Source organism: Pimephales promelas, chromosome 20 (assembly GCF_988280905.1).
Source record: "Pimephales promelas chromosome 20, fPimPro1.hap1.1, whole genome shotgun sequence".
NCBI lineage: Eukaryota > Metazoa > Chordata > Actinopteri > Cypriniformes > Leuciscidae > Pimephales > Pimephales promelas.
This window is the reverse complement of record NC_142788.1, coordinates 21,305,422-21,321,310: the sequence shown is the minus strand read 5'-3', so window position 1 is coordinate 21,321,310 and position 15,889 is coordinate 21,305,422. Positions and strand designations below refer to the sequence as shown.

At 38.0% G+C, this 15,889-nt stretch overlaps 2 protein-coding genes across 2 annotated transcripts in view; one reads left to right on the top strand and one right to left on the bottom strand.

Annotated features, from left to right (window-relative positions):
- The window catches only part of stat6 (signal transducer and activator of transcription 6, interleukin-4 induced), a 22,717-nt gene extending 10,135 nt beyond the window's left edge, over positions 1-12,582 (top strand). The window contains exons 8-21 of the mRNA XM_039651468.2: positions 700-834; positions 994-1,170; positions 3,549-3,636; positions 3,790-3,912; positions 5,965-6,057; positions 6,177-6,380; positions 6,694-6,788; positions 6,877-7,010; positions 7,415-7,564; positions 8,119-8,179; positions 8,402-8,491; positions 8,621-8,641; positions 9,407-9,481; positions 10,732-12,582. Of these exons, the coding sequence (XP_039507402.2) occupies positions 700-834; positions 994-1,170; positions 3,549-3,636; positions 3,790-3,912; positions 5,965-6,057; positions 6,177-6,380; positions 6,694-6,788; positions 6,877-7,010; positions 7,415-7,564; positions 8,119-8,179; positions 8,402-8,491; positions 8,621-8,641; positions 9,407-9,481; positions 10,732-10,789 (1,504 nt within the window). The 3' untranslated portion in view covers positions 10,790-12,582. The remainder of the gene's footprint in view (positions 1-699; positions 835-993; positions 1,171-3,548; positions 3,637-3,789; positions 3,913-5,964; positions 6,058-6,176; positions 6,381-6,693; positions 6,789-6,876; positions 7,011-7,414; positions 7,565-8,118; positions 8,180-8,401; positions 8,492-8,620; positions 8,642-9,406; positions 9,482-10,731) is intronic.
- mipa (major intrinsic protein of lens fiber a) lies at positions 12,243-15,889 on the bottom strand. Its single transcript, XM_039651471.2, has 4 exons — positions 15,530-15,889; positions 15,195-15,359; positions 14,394-14,474; positions 12,243-14,307 (listed from the first exon to the last, which is right to left on the bottom strand). Exons 1-4 carry the CDS (start codon positions 15,887-15,889, stop codon positions 14,122-14,124), a joined length of 792 nt encoding a protein of 263 aa, XP_039507405.2. The 3' UTR covers positions 12,243-14,121.

The window sequence follows — 15,889 nt, the reverse complement described above, 5'->3', positions numbered from 1 at the left end:
TTTTTTATTTATTTTTTTTTATAAATGCTGTGATCAAATCTTGTTGCTGTTATTTGAAAACCTCAACAGGTTTGTCTTCATGGTTTTAGTGTTTGGTTTTTCTGTGCCTCTTGAAAATCAGCAGTCCGTGAACAAGATTTCACGCAAAACACGTTGTTTTCATTGTGGCACTAACTACTGAGGCTTTGGTATGGTAATGGATATGACAATGTTTATATATTTGGTCTTGATGGAATAGATCTGCTTTGCTACTGTTGCTGCAGACCAAGGACATGACTTGCCACTGCCAATGCATACATGACTTGCTGTTGTGAAAAAGACAGGCTGCTGCTGTATTATATAGCATAGATGAATTGCCCTTAGCAGATCTACTATACAGATAGAGCTGGGGAAGGTGGAGGGTTTCTGAAAACTGCTAAGGCAAATGCTAACTGAGCATTTTAAGTTTGAACATGCAAGCTCTTTGGCTACTCTACTGATACAGCAGGAACCAATCAGCTGTGCCCTATAGAAAATTATATTATTGCACGTGTTTGAACCTGCGGAAAGTGCACCCATATTTAATGTACTCTGGATCATAATATTTTGTTTCACTCCACCTTGTTTTGTTGTCATGCATGATGTCTTGCAACCTATTGGCATCTGCCTTATTCTGTCTCTGTGTTTTCCACATTCTCTTTCCTACCTTTTCTGTTGCAGGTGTGAGCAGTTGCTTGGGGTGAATAGTAATCTGAAGCAGGAGCTCATGTTGATGAAGGCTGACCACGGAGAGGCTGAAGAGTTTCACACGTTGCAGGAAAGCCTGGCACTTCTGCTCCAGACTCTCATACAGAAGTATTCAGGCTTTTTTCAGTTCTGAGAAATATGAGATTGCAGTGTAGTTACTCATCATGCAGTCACAACAGATGATTATCGTATGCAATCTTGTGAAAATTTGAGTGTTTTTTTTCTTCTAGCCTTTGATATTGTGCTTTCTTTGTCTTGGCAAATCAGTTCATTGGTAGTAGACAAGCAGCCTCCCCAGGTCATCAAAACCCAATCCAAGTTTTCCTCCACTGTACGCTATCTGCTGGGAGAGAAGATGGTCCCTGGAAAACCCGTTGTATTAAAAGCGCAGATTATTACTGAGGCGCAAGCAAGAAACCTAGGACAACAAAGTGTCATACCCAAGTAAGTATGTTGTCTTATTTAAATACACACACAACACAAGTATCTATTAAGAATCATAAATACAGAAAAAGTTTTTTTTTTTTTGTTTTTTTTAATTACCAATAAATTGATAGCAATAATTATATTAAGGATAACACTGTTGATTATGGTTAAATAAGGTACATTGAACTACTGATTATTAGCAATTATTTTACAGTATTTATTAATATAAATAAATTATAATATTTTAAATATATGTTAATTTTTATATCCACTACCGTATTCAGCTAAGATGCATCTAATTGATCATTTATAATGTCTTTACTGATCAATTGAATGCATCCTAGCTGAATACGGCTGTTTTCAACATTAATAATAAAAATGTTTCTTGAGCAGCAAATCAGCTTGTGATTTATGAAATTTATTGCCTTCACAGGAATAAATTATATTTTACAATATTTCACAATATTAATGTTTTACTGTATTGTTGAACAAATAAATGCAGCCTTGGTGAGCATAAGAGACTTCTTTTAAAAACATTTAAAAAATCTTATAGACCCAAAACTATTGAACGGTAGTATATACTAATGCATTTTTAACATTTCAAGATGAATGCATTATTTTATGAATAAACACATGAATAACAATGTACAATAGTGTATTTCTAAAATAACATTTTCCTGAATGAATTGATGCTGTAAAAGTATTGTTCATTGTTAGTTCATGATGCCTTATGCATAAACTGATGTTAAAGAATCCAGGCTTATTTTTAAGCATTACCCTATTATTATAAAAGATGTAATTCTGAATGCCAGTATCCACACCAACATGGTGACTGACAGTCTCAGTCTCCTCAAACTGGAATTGCAGATTTCGAACAGAGATGGCAACAAAAAGGGAAAACTGCAAACTGCAGCTTGAAGCTTAGTATTTTTGTATTTTGGAAATGCAAAGTACTTTGTGCCAGTCAACCACTTTATTAGGCTCCTGATTTTGTGTATCAACTAGTTCAGGCCCCAAACCCCAAATTCCATGCATGTGAGGTGCAGCTGTATGACTCTATATAGCATTGGTTGGGCAAATTTTCTGCATTGATAATCATAAGGAATGATATTTAGTGAGGATGTCATGGTCAATTCTACTTGTTGGCTGTAAGGTTAAAACAAAACATCATTCAGCTTTGTGTTTAGTTAACATGAAAGAATAAAAGAGAAGTGGCAATGCAAAAGAGATCTCGCTCTGGGAATTTGTGCACTGAGACTTAGTGTGCAGTTGCAGTCTTGTGGACTTACAATGAACTTAAAATCACAGCAAATTTCTACCCGACAGTCAAAGAGGCCCTGTCCCAAATGGAGCCCTAAGCCCTCGCGTTCTTCCTCCGGTCCACACTTTCGTGATGTAATGCCGCTTTGACTGTCAGGTAGTCTGCTGCGGAGCCCGCTTCAGTGCATGCTTGGAAAAGTGCACATCGAGGGACGCTTGCGAGTACCCTACTGAAACCTAAAATGACAAATAGGACACGCTACGATCTTGTGGACTTGATAAACAAGACCAGTGCCATTTGGGACAGGGCAAAGGAGTATTACGTCACAAAAGTGTGGACTCGGAGGAAAATCACAAGTGGTTAGGCTTCCATTTTGGAAGTAGCATTACCATTACCAGCACTATCATTTCCAAGTAGTGTTCACAACAGGTAATAGACTTCAGTGTGACCTAGTCAGAGATGAAATGGCACACAGATGCTTTAAACCTAGTCTTTTTAAAAATTTGGTGGTAGAGGTAGGTCGACATGACGTTACACAACATTACAGTAGTTACATGAAAATTCAGAATAGGTCCGGAAAAATTTCAGCCTAATTGTGATGCTAAACTGAATGGCCTATTTCACATGTATTTTGTGTATATTAAAAAAACGAAATACTGTATTTGTATTTAAATATAAAAAAAAAATCTGTATTATATTTGGTATTATATTTTGATCCATTTCAACTAAGGTATTTTGTATTTTTATTTGAAATACATTTTCATGTATTAATGCCCATCTCTATACCAAAGAAACAATACTGAGCAGAAATGATGATGCTGAAACATGTTGCATGTGCTGTTACTGCATGCACAGTATCATCTTTGATCTATAACTTGAGTGTAATTGTGTCGTAATGTTACTTTTTGTGCCTTTGCCACATGTTGAAATCTGCCCATACAAGCTGACATACATTTGACAGCCTTTGTTGCTGTTCTCAGACTTAAAGAGGAAGTGAAGGCATAACAAGATAAGCAAACAGATTCAGGGTTTCAGTTGAGCTGTTAACCATACAGAGGCCATTCAATATTTTAGAGGTCTAACATAAATATGCAAATGTTTTATAATCAATTGCTGTCTGTTTTTCTCCACTTAGTGAAAATGTTGGTGATCTTCTCAACTACACGGCTATCTTAGAACACAACACCGCTAGCAAGAGCACATGTGCTACCTTTAGAAACATGGTGGGTGATGGTGAAAAATAGGTGGATTTGCCCTGTTCTGTCACAAACAGTGTTGTTTTTTGCTTTGTCAAATCTGGTTGTCATATCGATTTTGTAATGTTAATTTAATGTTTTTGAGAAAAATCACTCTAATAAGAGTTTTCTCCTCTTCAGTCCATAAAGAGGATCAAACGAGCTGACAGGAAAGGCTCTGAATCAGTGACAGAGGAAAAGTTTGCTTTGTTGTTCAACACAGAAATAACCATCACTGGCTGTGAGAGCTCTTATCACATTCAGGTGGATATGCCTCTTCTTTTACTGATTTTTGAAATATGTATATATAGTGTGTATTTTGCAGTGTTGGTTTTGTGTGTGTTAATATTAGATTAACCCTACAATAACCATGATGTACTTATGCAATTAATGTTAGTGACAATAAGAGTATATTTACCTGTAAAATATTTCGTACCAGTTTTAAATAAGGTTTCATTTTTTAACATGAGTTTATATATTAACTAACATGAACTAGTCATGAGCAATACATTTGTTACTGTATTTGTTAATGTTATTTAATAAAAATACAGCTGGTCATTGTTTGTTCGTTACTTTACAGTGCATTAAGTAATGTTAACAAATACAACTTTTGATTTTATTAACATATTAGTAAATTTTGAAATTAACATTAACAAAATTAGTAAATGCCATAGACGTGTAGTTCATTATAACTTCATGTTAATTAATGTAGTTAACAAGTTTTAACTTATGAAACCTTGTTGTAAAGTGTTACCAAATATTTTTGTGCATAATCACTGAAATTGTGGCTCTTGTCCCCCATGCACAAGGCAATGGTAACTCCAACATAGGCGAGGCAAGTTTATTTATATAGCACATTTCATACACTATGCTCATTCAAAGTGCTTTACACAGAAAGGAATTAAAGTAATCACAAAATAAAAGCAAGGAAAATGAAAACAGTTATAAAAGGAATTAAAGTAATCACAAAAATAAAAGCAAGGAAAATTAAAACGGTTATAAAAGGAATTAAAAGAGTAAAAAGATGATAGATGAAGTTCTCATCTGGCAAAACATATGTATCATATTTTTTTTTCACGACTTACAGTTTTTGAACCTTGAGTTCATACATACAACCCTGTTCCCTGAGAAGGGGAACAAGACTCTGCGTCTTGGTGTTGACGCTATGTCTAATGGGAGCATGCTCATCCCTGTATGTTGCTTTGCATTAAATAAAATTATTTACTGCACAGTAAAGACTTTATAAACGAAAGACAATGTATACAAACCATTTTACAGATGAAATGCACCAATTCAGCAGCAATGAGAACTGCTCTCTCCTGACGAGGACAGCGCTGTGTGCAAATCATCAGCAGGGTTGTTTTCTTGGAGGGCGGATTTAGATGGCAAGACTGGAGCCTTTAACGAAGATGCCTCAGCCTGCAAAATATAGCTGGTCAGCGTAATAAACCTCTGTATTCAAATAATTTGAATGTGGAAAAAGCCTGAATATGGCCTCCTCTTCTATGATCTCTCCACCTCAGTGTTCAGATCAGGAAGAAACAAGCAGGCTCGTGTGACAAACATTGCCCCGAATCACTTTCTTCTGTTTCTCACACGACCAAGATTCAACCTGGTCGTGACCTGGGCCACTACATCCAGCAATTCCCTGTATTGAATTGCCTGACGGAAGGACAGGGCCCAACAATTTCACCCTCTTAGCTACATCTATTTCCTCAGAGCTAGATGGCACTAGCAACATGCTCTCTGCTTGATCGAAAGATAACATAAAATGAGCTTCCTGATCCAGCAGATCGCTCAAGCTTGACCTGTGATCCCCTCGGTTCTGATGTGCTTCAGCAAAAGCAGGACCCGAAACGCAGAGTGCATATGGTTGCCCCTCATCTCTCGAGAAGAAGGCAAAGCGTGAGAGGAGCTTTTTCACTGTGAATGCATGCCTCAAGTGCTAGGAGCACGTGCTCTGCTCACAAGGGTATGCGCAGGTGTCATGAAACGCACTTTTTAAAGCACATGCTGCTTGGTTTATCCATAGTTTTTCTTTGATTATCACATGCTGCAAACAAAACGTCTCCTGAAGACAAAAAAAGCTGATGACGTGTAAAACAGGAACCTTTTTATATTCATGGGCACTCCGCTTGGGAATTCATGGACAAAGAATCTCGGTGTGATGTTACACGTGCCTCAGACACCGGTCACGCTTCAGTTAATTATAATAACCCAATAGTTTGCATTAAATTCTGTGATGACGGAATCTAGGAGGGACTGATATAAAATGTGTGGTGACCGTAATAACTGAATGTCTTATTCTTCTCCCAGACAATCTCTCTTCCTGTGGTTGTAATTGTACATGGTAGTCAGGAAATCAATGCTATGGCGACCATCATATGGGACTGCGCCTTCTCTGAGCCTGTGAGTAACACAGAACAAACACACAACAGCTCTTTTGTTGCCATGTTTTGTTAACAAATCAAAGACTGAACTGAACTGAAATAGACGTCGTCATGTGCCTTGTGTTGTGCTGAATTCAGAACAGAATACCGTTCGTCATTCCGGAGCGTGTGCCCTGGAAGCAGATGTGTGAAGCTCTTAGCAATAAGTTCATGTCTGAGGTGCAGACGCACCGGGCCTTGGACAGATACAACCTTCATTTTCTTGCACAGAAGATCTTTGACCAGCCAGACATTGCTCAAGATTTCGGAGATATACCTGTGTCCTGGGCTCAATTCAACAAGGTGCCACTAACGTGCATTTTGCATTGATGTACAATATTATAAGCATGTGTTTTTTAACAGCTAACTAGTTGATTATTTTTCAAAGTTATGCATTAATTAACTCACTGACACAATTTACATAGTGAAACAATCTTGGATAAGTTGTGTGATAAATTTCTATAATGTTCCCATGCTGTCTCAAGACCCCTAAACATAATAAAGTCTAGAGACCCTAGCACCTAATTTAAATGAATGTTTATTGTAGATAACATTCACAGAAGGTTTAACTGGCGAATTGGTGTGAATAATTATTTCTGTGACTGTTTTAACACAGGAAGTTCTGCCTGGTCGAAACTTTACCTTCTGGCAGTGGTTTGAAGGGGTGATTGATCTTACGAAGAAATGCCTGAGAGACTATTGGACTGATGGGTACAGTTACTCTTCCTAAGATGTTAATGAGAAGTCTAAATCACTAAGGAGAAATACTATAGAAATCTATTTCTCATTGCCCCTGCAGATTGATTTATGGCTTCATTGGAAAACATCATCTCCATGTCCTCCTCCAAAACAAGCCCAACGGCACCTTTCTTTTGCGCTTTAGTGACTCAGAAATGGGCGGCATCACCATTGCCTATGTGGGTCCCAGTGAGAGTAAGTCTCATTTTAATTAAGGACCATGTACAATTTCAAACGTAAATGTTACCCTTTTGATGCATTATACCAGAGTTAGCCATTGGCGAATTTACGTCTGCAATCCCCTGGCAGGGTACAATACAAAAAAACTTGCAAATAACCCCCAAACATGCACCCCCCACCCCCTATACACATTTTGTCAGGACCACATCAGTGTCAGTGGGTACAGATTTGAGTGGTCTTCAGAAAAGATTTCAGTTGTGATTTAGAACTGCAGCTCTTTATGTCATCTGTTATTGGATTCTGTGTAGTGGCTTTAAAGAAAAAGCAGATTGTCTAAAGGTTGAACAGCAAAAGGGGATGTTACAGTTAAAAATAGATTTAAAAGTAATAACATGTATGTCACTGTTGTTTCTGCTCAGATGGAGGCAGGAAAATCCAGAATATCCAACCTTTCACCAAAAAGGATCTGGACTCAGCTGGCCTTGGTGACCGCATACGGGATATTAGTTGTATCTCTTATGTGTATCCAGACTTTAAAAAGACTGATGTATTTAAAAAATTCTTTACAGGCAAGTAACAGGATCTTTTAAAGATAATATTTTCTATCTTAAAGCTGCAGTCCGTAGCTTTAAACTATCTGTTTGCCTTAGCTTGATTCAAAGCGGTAAGCTTGTAATAATGTTTTTAGCTCCAGTGATACTGGTGGATTTCCGCAGGAGATTCAAGCATGTCTTTGCGTCATTACGTCACATCTGTACACATAAAGAAGAAGTCTCGGCTAGTTGCTATATTGAGTCATTACGTCACATTACGTCGAATCGGGCGAAACAAAGCCGAAGAGGACTCATTTCAGCCGACGGCATGGAACACACCGAGGAAACTTAGTCGGCCGACCGTCGGCTTGGTGCGTTTCGGGCTTTAGTTGTTAATTCCGTGAACGACTGTAATTGCAGATTTTGAACAGAGATGGCGACAAAGAGGAAAAACTGTGGACTGCAGCTTTAAGGTTTCACCAAAAAGAGAAAATGCACAAAATGTACCTAGTATATTTGAATATTTCATTAAAAATGATGCACAAACAGTCCAAGATTTATGCTTCTGTTTTCTTGTGTCCTGACACCAGTGATTTCCCCCCCTAATCCTGATGGATACCTGCCATTCAAACTAACAACAGTAGTCAACCCGTAAGTACAATTTTTGCTGTAAATGTATATTATGTTTCATAGATTTTTTAAATGAGCACAGAGCCATTTTCTTATGTTTACAACAATAACTTGGGGTATAAAAAGAGAACTGCTTCTATATTAGGTAATTAGGGAAATTAATTCAAGTCATTTAACTTGATCACAAAGTACTGAAGACTTTGACAATGTCCCTCACATAATTATGTTTTCTTTCATGATAAGAGGAGACCTTAGCTCCTCCACTCCCAGCATGCCACCTCAGACTGACCTCGCTCCGGATTTCTCTATTGGCCCAGACTATGGACTAACTATGTGCGTATTTGAGCAATCAGATCTTTAATGAAACAATTAAACAGCCACAGATGTCCGTATTGTTGCAGTATAGTTATTTTTAAAAGTCTTAATTGTGTGGTGTGTAAAATACCTCTTTTCTTCCCACAGGAATCAGAGTCCTTTCCCAACGTAAGTATAGTTATACTTTGACTTCGGAAGTTCATTAACATATGTCTGCTCGTGGATCATGTAGAAATGGAAATGGCAATCATATTTTTGGATCAGAAGGCTTTGTTGTAAACTTACACATCCATGACAAGCTTTGGAGGCATTCTTGCCAAAACAGTCTCTAATTTGAAACACTGTTAATGGGCATATTAGGCTTAAAAAAGCTCACAATCTTCTGCAAGTAATGAGTCAATCTTCATTACTTAACGAAAACATGTCTGATTTGCTGCCAGCGTCCTCCTTAAATACCCATGAGGTGAGGCTGAGTTACGCTATGCAAAATCCGCTGACCCATGGCAATTTTTGCCTTTGGCTCGTTTTATATTGATCGAAGCTGACAGGCTTTCCGTGCGAAAACCTCATTCGTCATCATCCGACGGAACTCGGAGTGACAACGAAAGGGAACTCTAATATCGAGAAATGTTATTAGAATTTAAAATAGCCATTTATTTACTGTTTTTTAATTGTAAAATGTAAATTAGAATTTTCACCATCATTACTCCAGTCTTCAGTGTCACATGATCCTTCAGAAATGATTCTAATATGCTGATTTGGAAACCTTTTTTTTTTTTTTTTTTGGTGAAACCAAGACTCTTTGGTGAATATAACCATTGTATTTGTTAAAGGAAAACTTTTGATCAATTGAATGCATCCTTGCTGAATTAAATGGTTGATCTCTTTAATAAACAACACTGTTGACTGTTGCCATTCTATTGCCCTTCCCAGGCATCCAAGTAATTGTACACCCACATATATGTCAGACCCCATGTCTGTTCCAGGACCAATCTACCCACCAGCCATGTAAGTCACAGTCACATTAAATCCCTTGTATTTAAAGTCATCATGAAACGGAAGTTGAGATAGTCCTTTTTTTCCTTATTGTGACGTGTATCTGAGTGAAACGACTTTAGGGCGGGGCTTGATTTCGTCCTTCGGGAATTGATTGGATCGTTGGTGGTTGGGCGTTGCTAACAAAATGGAGGCAGATTTGAATGCCAGTTTACAGTCAGTTGTGGAGGATTTCTCTCACCACTGTACCCCTCCCATGAAGAATTTTTTTTGAGAACGAGGATGAGCAGCCAAAGTGGCGGGCAACAGCGAGCCATAATTCAAATGCTGGAATTTGAGCCAGCGGGCACGCAGACAAGCTTGTTTTGGGGTAGGAAAGAGGAAGTCAGGAGCACAACCAAAAATGCACCTAAAGACCATATTTGCTGGCTGTCAGTGACAATCACAGGTTTCTGAGAGGCGGGCCAGAGACGAGACAGACCCCAATTGAATGCCGAAGTTATGATGTCACTTTGTAGACCAAAACACAGAAGTGAGTTAGCATTAGCACGTCCGGTTCCCTCGCCCTGAAGTCTATGGGTTTTTGCTAAATCACCTGAAATAAGGTCTGTTGTGAACAAAGCCTCTAAATATTTTCATGCTTTGATCTATGACATAAAACACACCAATTATAACCTGCTTGTGGGTTTTTTAAACTTTATTGTGTCTGCTTGTGTTATTTTTTTTACTTTATATAGGCTTCAAAATGTATACATTTTGGATTAACTTGTAAAGATTATCCTGATAGCCAAAACAAAACATGTAAGGGTCACAACTCTTTGTTGAACATGGCGATTTTCCAAAAGTCTATAGGGAAAATGCATAGCTTTTTGATGGAGGAAACCCATGCGCCGCTAACTTCCGAGTTGTCCTACAAACTTCGCCACTCTATAGCCACGCCCTCTAGTAATAGTTTTTGACCGGAAGAGAAGTTGTTTCGAGGGGGGAGAGAAGGGTAACGTTTTTGATTAAAGATTATAAGTAATATGAATAAATAATGACGTGCACAGATAAATCATTTATAATAAACACTACAATATTACATATAAAAAATACGAATGTTAAGATTTGATTTCATGATGACTTCAAGAAATGCATACAGATTTGGAACGACTTGAGTCAATGATGACAAAATATATTTAGGTAAACTGTAGCATATGTCTTTCCATCAATCACACGGCTGTTTTTGATTAACGTTCTCATTTTTCTTTATTCTATAACAGGCCACTAGCTCCCTCAGATGACATGGATTCGCTGGATGAAATTTTGGATCAATTTTAGGTACATCATTAAGAGGTACAGTCCCACTGTTGCTTGTGGAGATCTATCAAATGGCTTGGAGCTTCATGGACTTCCAGAGCAATTCATATGTCCTAAAATGACACATCACCCATTTGCTCTAAAAACAAGTGTATCTGTAGGGATGGAAATTATGGCATGGATTGCATAAACAACTCGGCATCACACTCGCTTCCTCCCGCAAATAAAAAAACACGCAGTTTAAAGGACCAGTGTGTTTAACTCAATAATAATATGTAGTAATAATAATAATGTTTAATAGCAACTTGTATAATTTCTATGAGAAAGCAGGTGAAGTGTTGGCAAAAAGACCCTTTGCGCATTAGCTTTTAGTACCTAAACTGCTTAGTCATTCCCTGTTTCTGTCAAATGAAATCTCTTGAAAGCAGCATTTTAACTGACAAGTGAAACAGGAAATTGTTTGCTATCAAGTGGTTGTATTTTCCATTGAACTCACACATTTGTGTATACCAGAAGTTTTTTTTAATGATAGTTATGATCATCATAAAACATATTTAGCATATTTCAGTGTGGTTATGTCACCAGAGTAGATTAACAATGTCCTGAATGAGACAGACACAGATTTGGTGAGGTAAGCAGAAATGAATAGCATCACATGTGCTCTTTTAGACACAGACAAAAGTTTTATTAAACTATATGCAATTATTACTTTTGTACCATTTTTGATATAAACAGTTTTTCACTCAGCTGTTTTATTTGCATGAGTTTTTTGTAATGAAATTTTCAATATTTAGTACTCATATGATTCCACTGTCAGCTTCTGGCCAGTAAAACTAAAATCTCAGTTTTATTAACTGCTTATCAATGGTGAGTTTTACTTAACTCTGTCATATATCATTTGTTCCTTAATGCTGGGGACACACTTAACGACTAGCTGAAACATTCTAAGACTGAACTGAACACACTTACAGACTGTTTCCAACGACTGGAGTAGATTTTAAACACCGACTGTGAACAGCGACTGAACGCAACTGGCGCGTTCTGGCATGATCAGACGTAAGTTTCAAATTACATTCATAATTGTCCTTGCGGTCATTAAGTGTGTCCCCACCTTAACTTGCACAGCATGAACTCAATTTCGCAAGCCTCTCATTACATAATTTATGAGTATGAATCATGTAAAATACATCTTGTGTGGACAAATTAACTAAGTTTTCATATAAAAAGTAGACATAATAATGACTCTACATACTCTACAGTGTTCTATGTGTTCACCTCTTCTGTATTAAGTCCTTAGTGCTATAGGTCATCTTTCTTAAATTTTTAATGTAATATACATTTTCCTTTCCATAAACTGTGATTTTTTTTTTTTTTACCTTTCAACAATACTGTTCTATATCTTGTAAAATATAAATCGTTCATCTTAGTGCTTTGATTAGGAAAATATCTAATGGGATGTTTTTTTCAAAGGTGCCATCTGTAACTGTTTGTATGTATTTAGTCCTTTTTGGGGAATACCACACAATTTCGTCTCTGTTGTCTATCCAGATGTTCTCTCTGTAGGTCAAACGGATGATTGTGCTAGATATACTCCTGTCTGATTATTGATCCTGAAGATTTCATCTAAATCATGTTATCTGCCAAAGAATAGCATAAAGCACTTAATGCATTTGTCATTAAAAAATGTCAAAGTTGCAATTTTTTTCATTTAATACACGTGACCAAATGTGTAAAGCAGATATATATGATTTTTTTTTTCAAAGAAATATTCAAATTTCTATGTTAAAAATCTGATAAATAAAGTCAAAATGCCATTCGAGACTCTGTGGCATTATTTCGGACGCCACCCTCGTTAAATTACCAGAGAGGAGACAGTTACTAACTTGAAATGATTATTTATACTCAGCTAGCTTCAACAGTCAAAAAAAGGTCATCTTTACATTTTGCACAAGACTTTTGATGACAAAATGATATCTGATTTTACCGAGCCCTCTTGTCTCCCTTCAGTCAGATCTTGAACACCAAGACACTGGTAGAAGAGTGGAAAGAGTGCAGAGAGGAAAAGAGTGACAGAACACCTGGGTGGAGTAATTGCCTTTTCATTCTATCAGATCCATATGCTACAAGAACATTAATGTGCATTTAAATCCGGACATCTCAGTCACTCGGCAATCCTCTAATCGCAGGCCAATGAGGAAGAGGTGACTAAATTACCTTAACAAATCCCTCTCCATCTGTAAAAAACAGGAATTGTCACTGTATCCATAATGTTTTGAACCAATTTTGGTTTTTTTTTTCAATTTCTTTTACAATGAATTACACAAATATGCTCTTGCCCGAGACAAAATATCATTGCTTTAGCTTAAGTTTAGCTATGTACACACAAAATAATGCCAAACCCATTAATCTAAACACAAAATTTAGGCATGCAGTTTTATGGCAGAAAAAGTTCATTGAAACAGTAGTTTTTAAAATGACATGGTGAGGGAGGGAGGGGGATCAAGTGCTTGTATCAGGTCAAAGTTATGGTATAACAATAGACTAGTTGAGTTTTGCGTGTTTATATATATATATATATATATATATATATATATATATTATGAATTATGTGTGACTGTGCTTCTTTTAAAGAAACACATACTGGACCATTAGGCCACAGTTAAAACGATACAACAGCTTGAGACAGACTCAAACAGGGATCCAAATTCCCAAAGGATTTATGAAGCTTTTAGTCGTGAATAAACATCCACCTAACCCAAGATTTAAAGGAATGTTTCCTTCATTTTGAGGGATAGAAAAAAAGAACATCGCATTGATACAAACACAAGGCGAATGGTGGAAATGGAAGAGCCAAACTGGAAAACACACACACCAAGCACAACTGAATAATGTCGACTGTAAGTAAAATGTAAAGAAATCTGTTGCAAAATGCTAATAATATTGTACACGTGTCACATCTCTGAAAAATCAAAGAAAAAATAAACTGAAATGAAATGAATGTGTGAGATTTCAACCCTGTGAAACTGGAAAGCATGCAGAAGTCCACTTCTAGCGTAGTTCACTCTTAGTAGACTAGAAACGACAGAGGTGCCCCTGAGCGGCGTTAGCCACCTGATCTCGCTCCCCATACCTGGAGGTACAGAGCGCAGTCCTCAGCAGGAAGTCGTCATCTTACCCTCATTCTTAGTCCTTGGGAAGGGGTTATAGTGTCTCGATTGCCTTTGGAAGTGTGTGTGTTATTCTCCCTATGGCAAACTTTGTTGGTATGTCGGAGGTGTGTGAAGATGAGGTGTGTGAAATGATCGTATGTAAGTTACGTGTTGCTTCAGAGATTCAAAGTTTCCTGGCAGTGTTTATAAGGCTTGTGTTTTGAGCTCAATCGGTTCTCCTCTGGTCTCCTGCTGGGCTTCGGCCTCAGAAGGTCGGTTGCCCTTGAGCATGGCCAGTCGCCCGGAGAGGCTGCGCATGCGTGGAAAGAGCATGAAGTCGTACAGCAGGGCGCCCATAGCACCGCCGATCAGAGGACCCACCCAGTAGACCTACGAGAACAGATGGAAAACGGTAACGTTTATGATTCAATACGCAAAATGTTTCTTCATCTGAATATGATGGAAATGTGCCTCACCCAATGGTTATTAAAGTTCCTAAACAGCACAGCAGGGGCAAAAGACCTGGCAGGGTTCATTCCAGCTCCAGTGTAATACATCTGCAATGAGATTCATGTCAAGTCAAATTTAGGCTAGTGTTTTCTGTTTTACAGAAAATCATGATGTTAAAGGGATACTCCACTTTTTTAGGAAATAGGCTCATTTTACAACTCCCCCCAGAGTTAAACAGTTGAGTTTCACCGTTTTCAAATGCATTCAGATGATTTTTGATATTTAGAAGAATATCAGTAACCAGACAGTTTCTGGTCTCATTGACTTCCATAGTAGGGAAAAAAAAAATATATATATATATATATATATATATATATAAGTAAATGAGAGCAGAAACTGTCAGTCTGGTTACTGATATTCTTCTAAATATAAGAAAATCAGCTGAATCGATTCGAAAACGGTAAAACTCAACTGTTTAACTCTGGGGGAGTTGTGAAATGAGCCTATTTCCAAAAAAAAAAGGAAAAAAAAAGTGGAGTATCCCTTTAATGTTTATAATATCTTAATGTGTTCATTTAACAGATTGTGACAACACAAGCAATTGAGATATGCTATGTAGTATTAATCAGCCTTGTCATTTCTAGGTGAACGATCCCAGCGAATTATTTAATTACTAGAGTTTGTTTCATGTGCTAAGCACCTGAGGTTTTTTATGCATTTACTATTTGTTAACATTTTAGTGCTGTTTTGCATTGGACAATCGGGGCCATGAGGCTAAAACCAATGCTGCTTTTAAGACTGAATCTGTCCTGTGGATGTCCTCTTACCCCCAGCAGGTGACCCACAAGCACTGAAAAACCAATGGACAGTGCAGCAGACCCCAGTCGCCCGTTTCGCCTCTCATCCGTCACAGCGAAGACACAGACTACGAGTTGCAGAGTCAGGAATATCTCTATGGTGGTGGCCATTCCCAGACTGATGCCTGGCTGAAGCTGAAAGCATATATACGCATACGGAAAAGTAGGAAAAACTGCCAAAAAATTATCCAAAACACATTTATCGTCCACTGTTATTATCTCGATGGTTTAAAGCAGTTTGTGTCACTTGTGAATAAGCCATTATTTTGACTAATGAACTCACTGATTCATATACACCCTCTTACCGTGTTCAGGGCCAGATTGCCTCTCATGTTGGTTGGCGTGACCCCATACAGCACCGCGGCTCCAGCCAGCGCGCCCAAGCACTGAGCACAGATGTAGAAGAAAGCACGAAACAGGGACATCTGGGAGCCAATCAGGTAGGCGAACGTGACGGCTGGGTTGATGTGGCCACCGCTGATGTGGCCGATGGACTGGATGAGTGTGGCAGCTGCCAGCCCGAAGCAGAAGGCGACTTGGAACACGTTGTGTGGCGCGGTGGTCCAACGCAGAGCTGCTCCCAGCCCGAAGAACACAAAGAACATGGTGCCGTAGAACTCGGCAAACACAGCCCGCCAAAAAGACATGGACCGGAACTCCCACAT

What these genes read in the sequence shown, in the direction of transcription:
- mipa (XM_039651471.2), bottom strand. Translation starts at nt 15,889, where the DNA reads ATGTGGGAGTTCCGGTCCATGTCTTTTTGGCGGGCTGTGTTTGCCGAG. An exon ending in TTGTGGGTCACCTGCTGGGG is followed by an intron (nt 14,475 to 15,194) that starts GTAAGAGGACAT and finishes ATCTCATTGCAG; the next exon opens with ATGTATTACACTGGAGCTGG. An exon ending in GGAACTTTAATAACCATTGG is followed by an intron (nt 14,308 to 14,393) that starts GTGAGGCACATT and finishes CTGTTCTCGTAG; the next exon opens with GTCTACTGGGTGGGTCCTCT.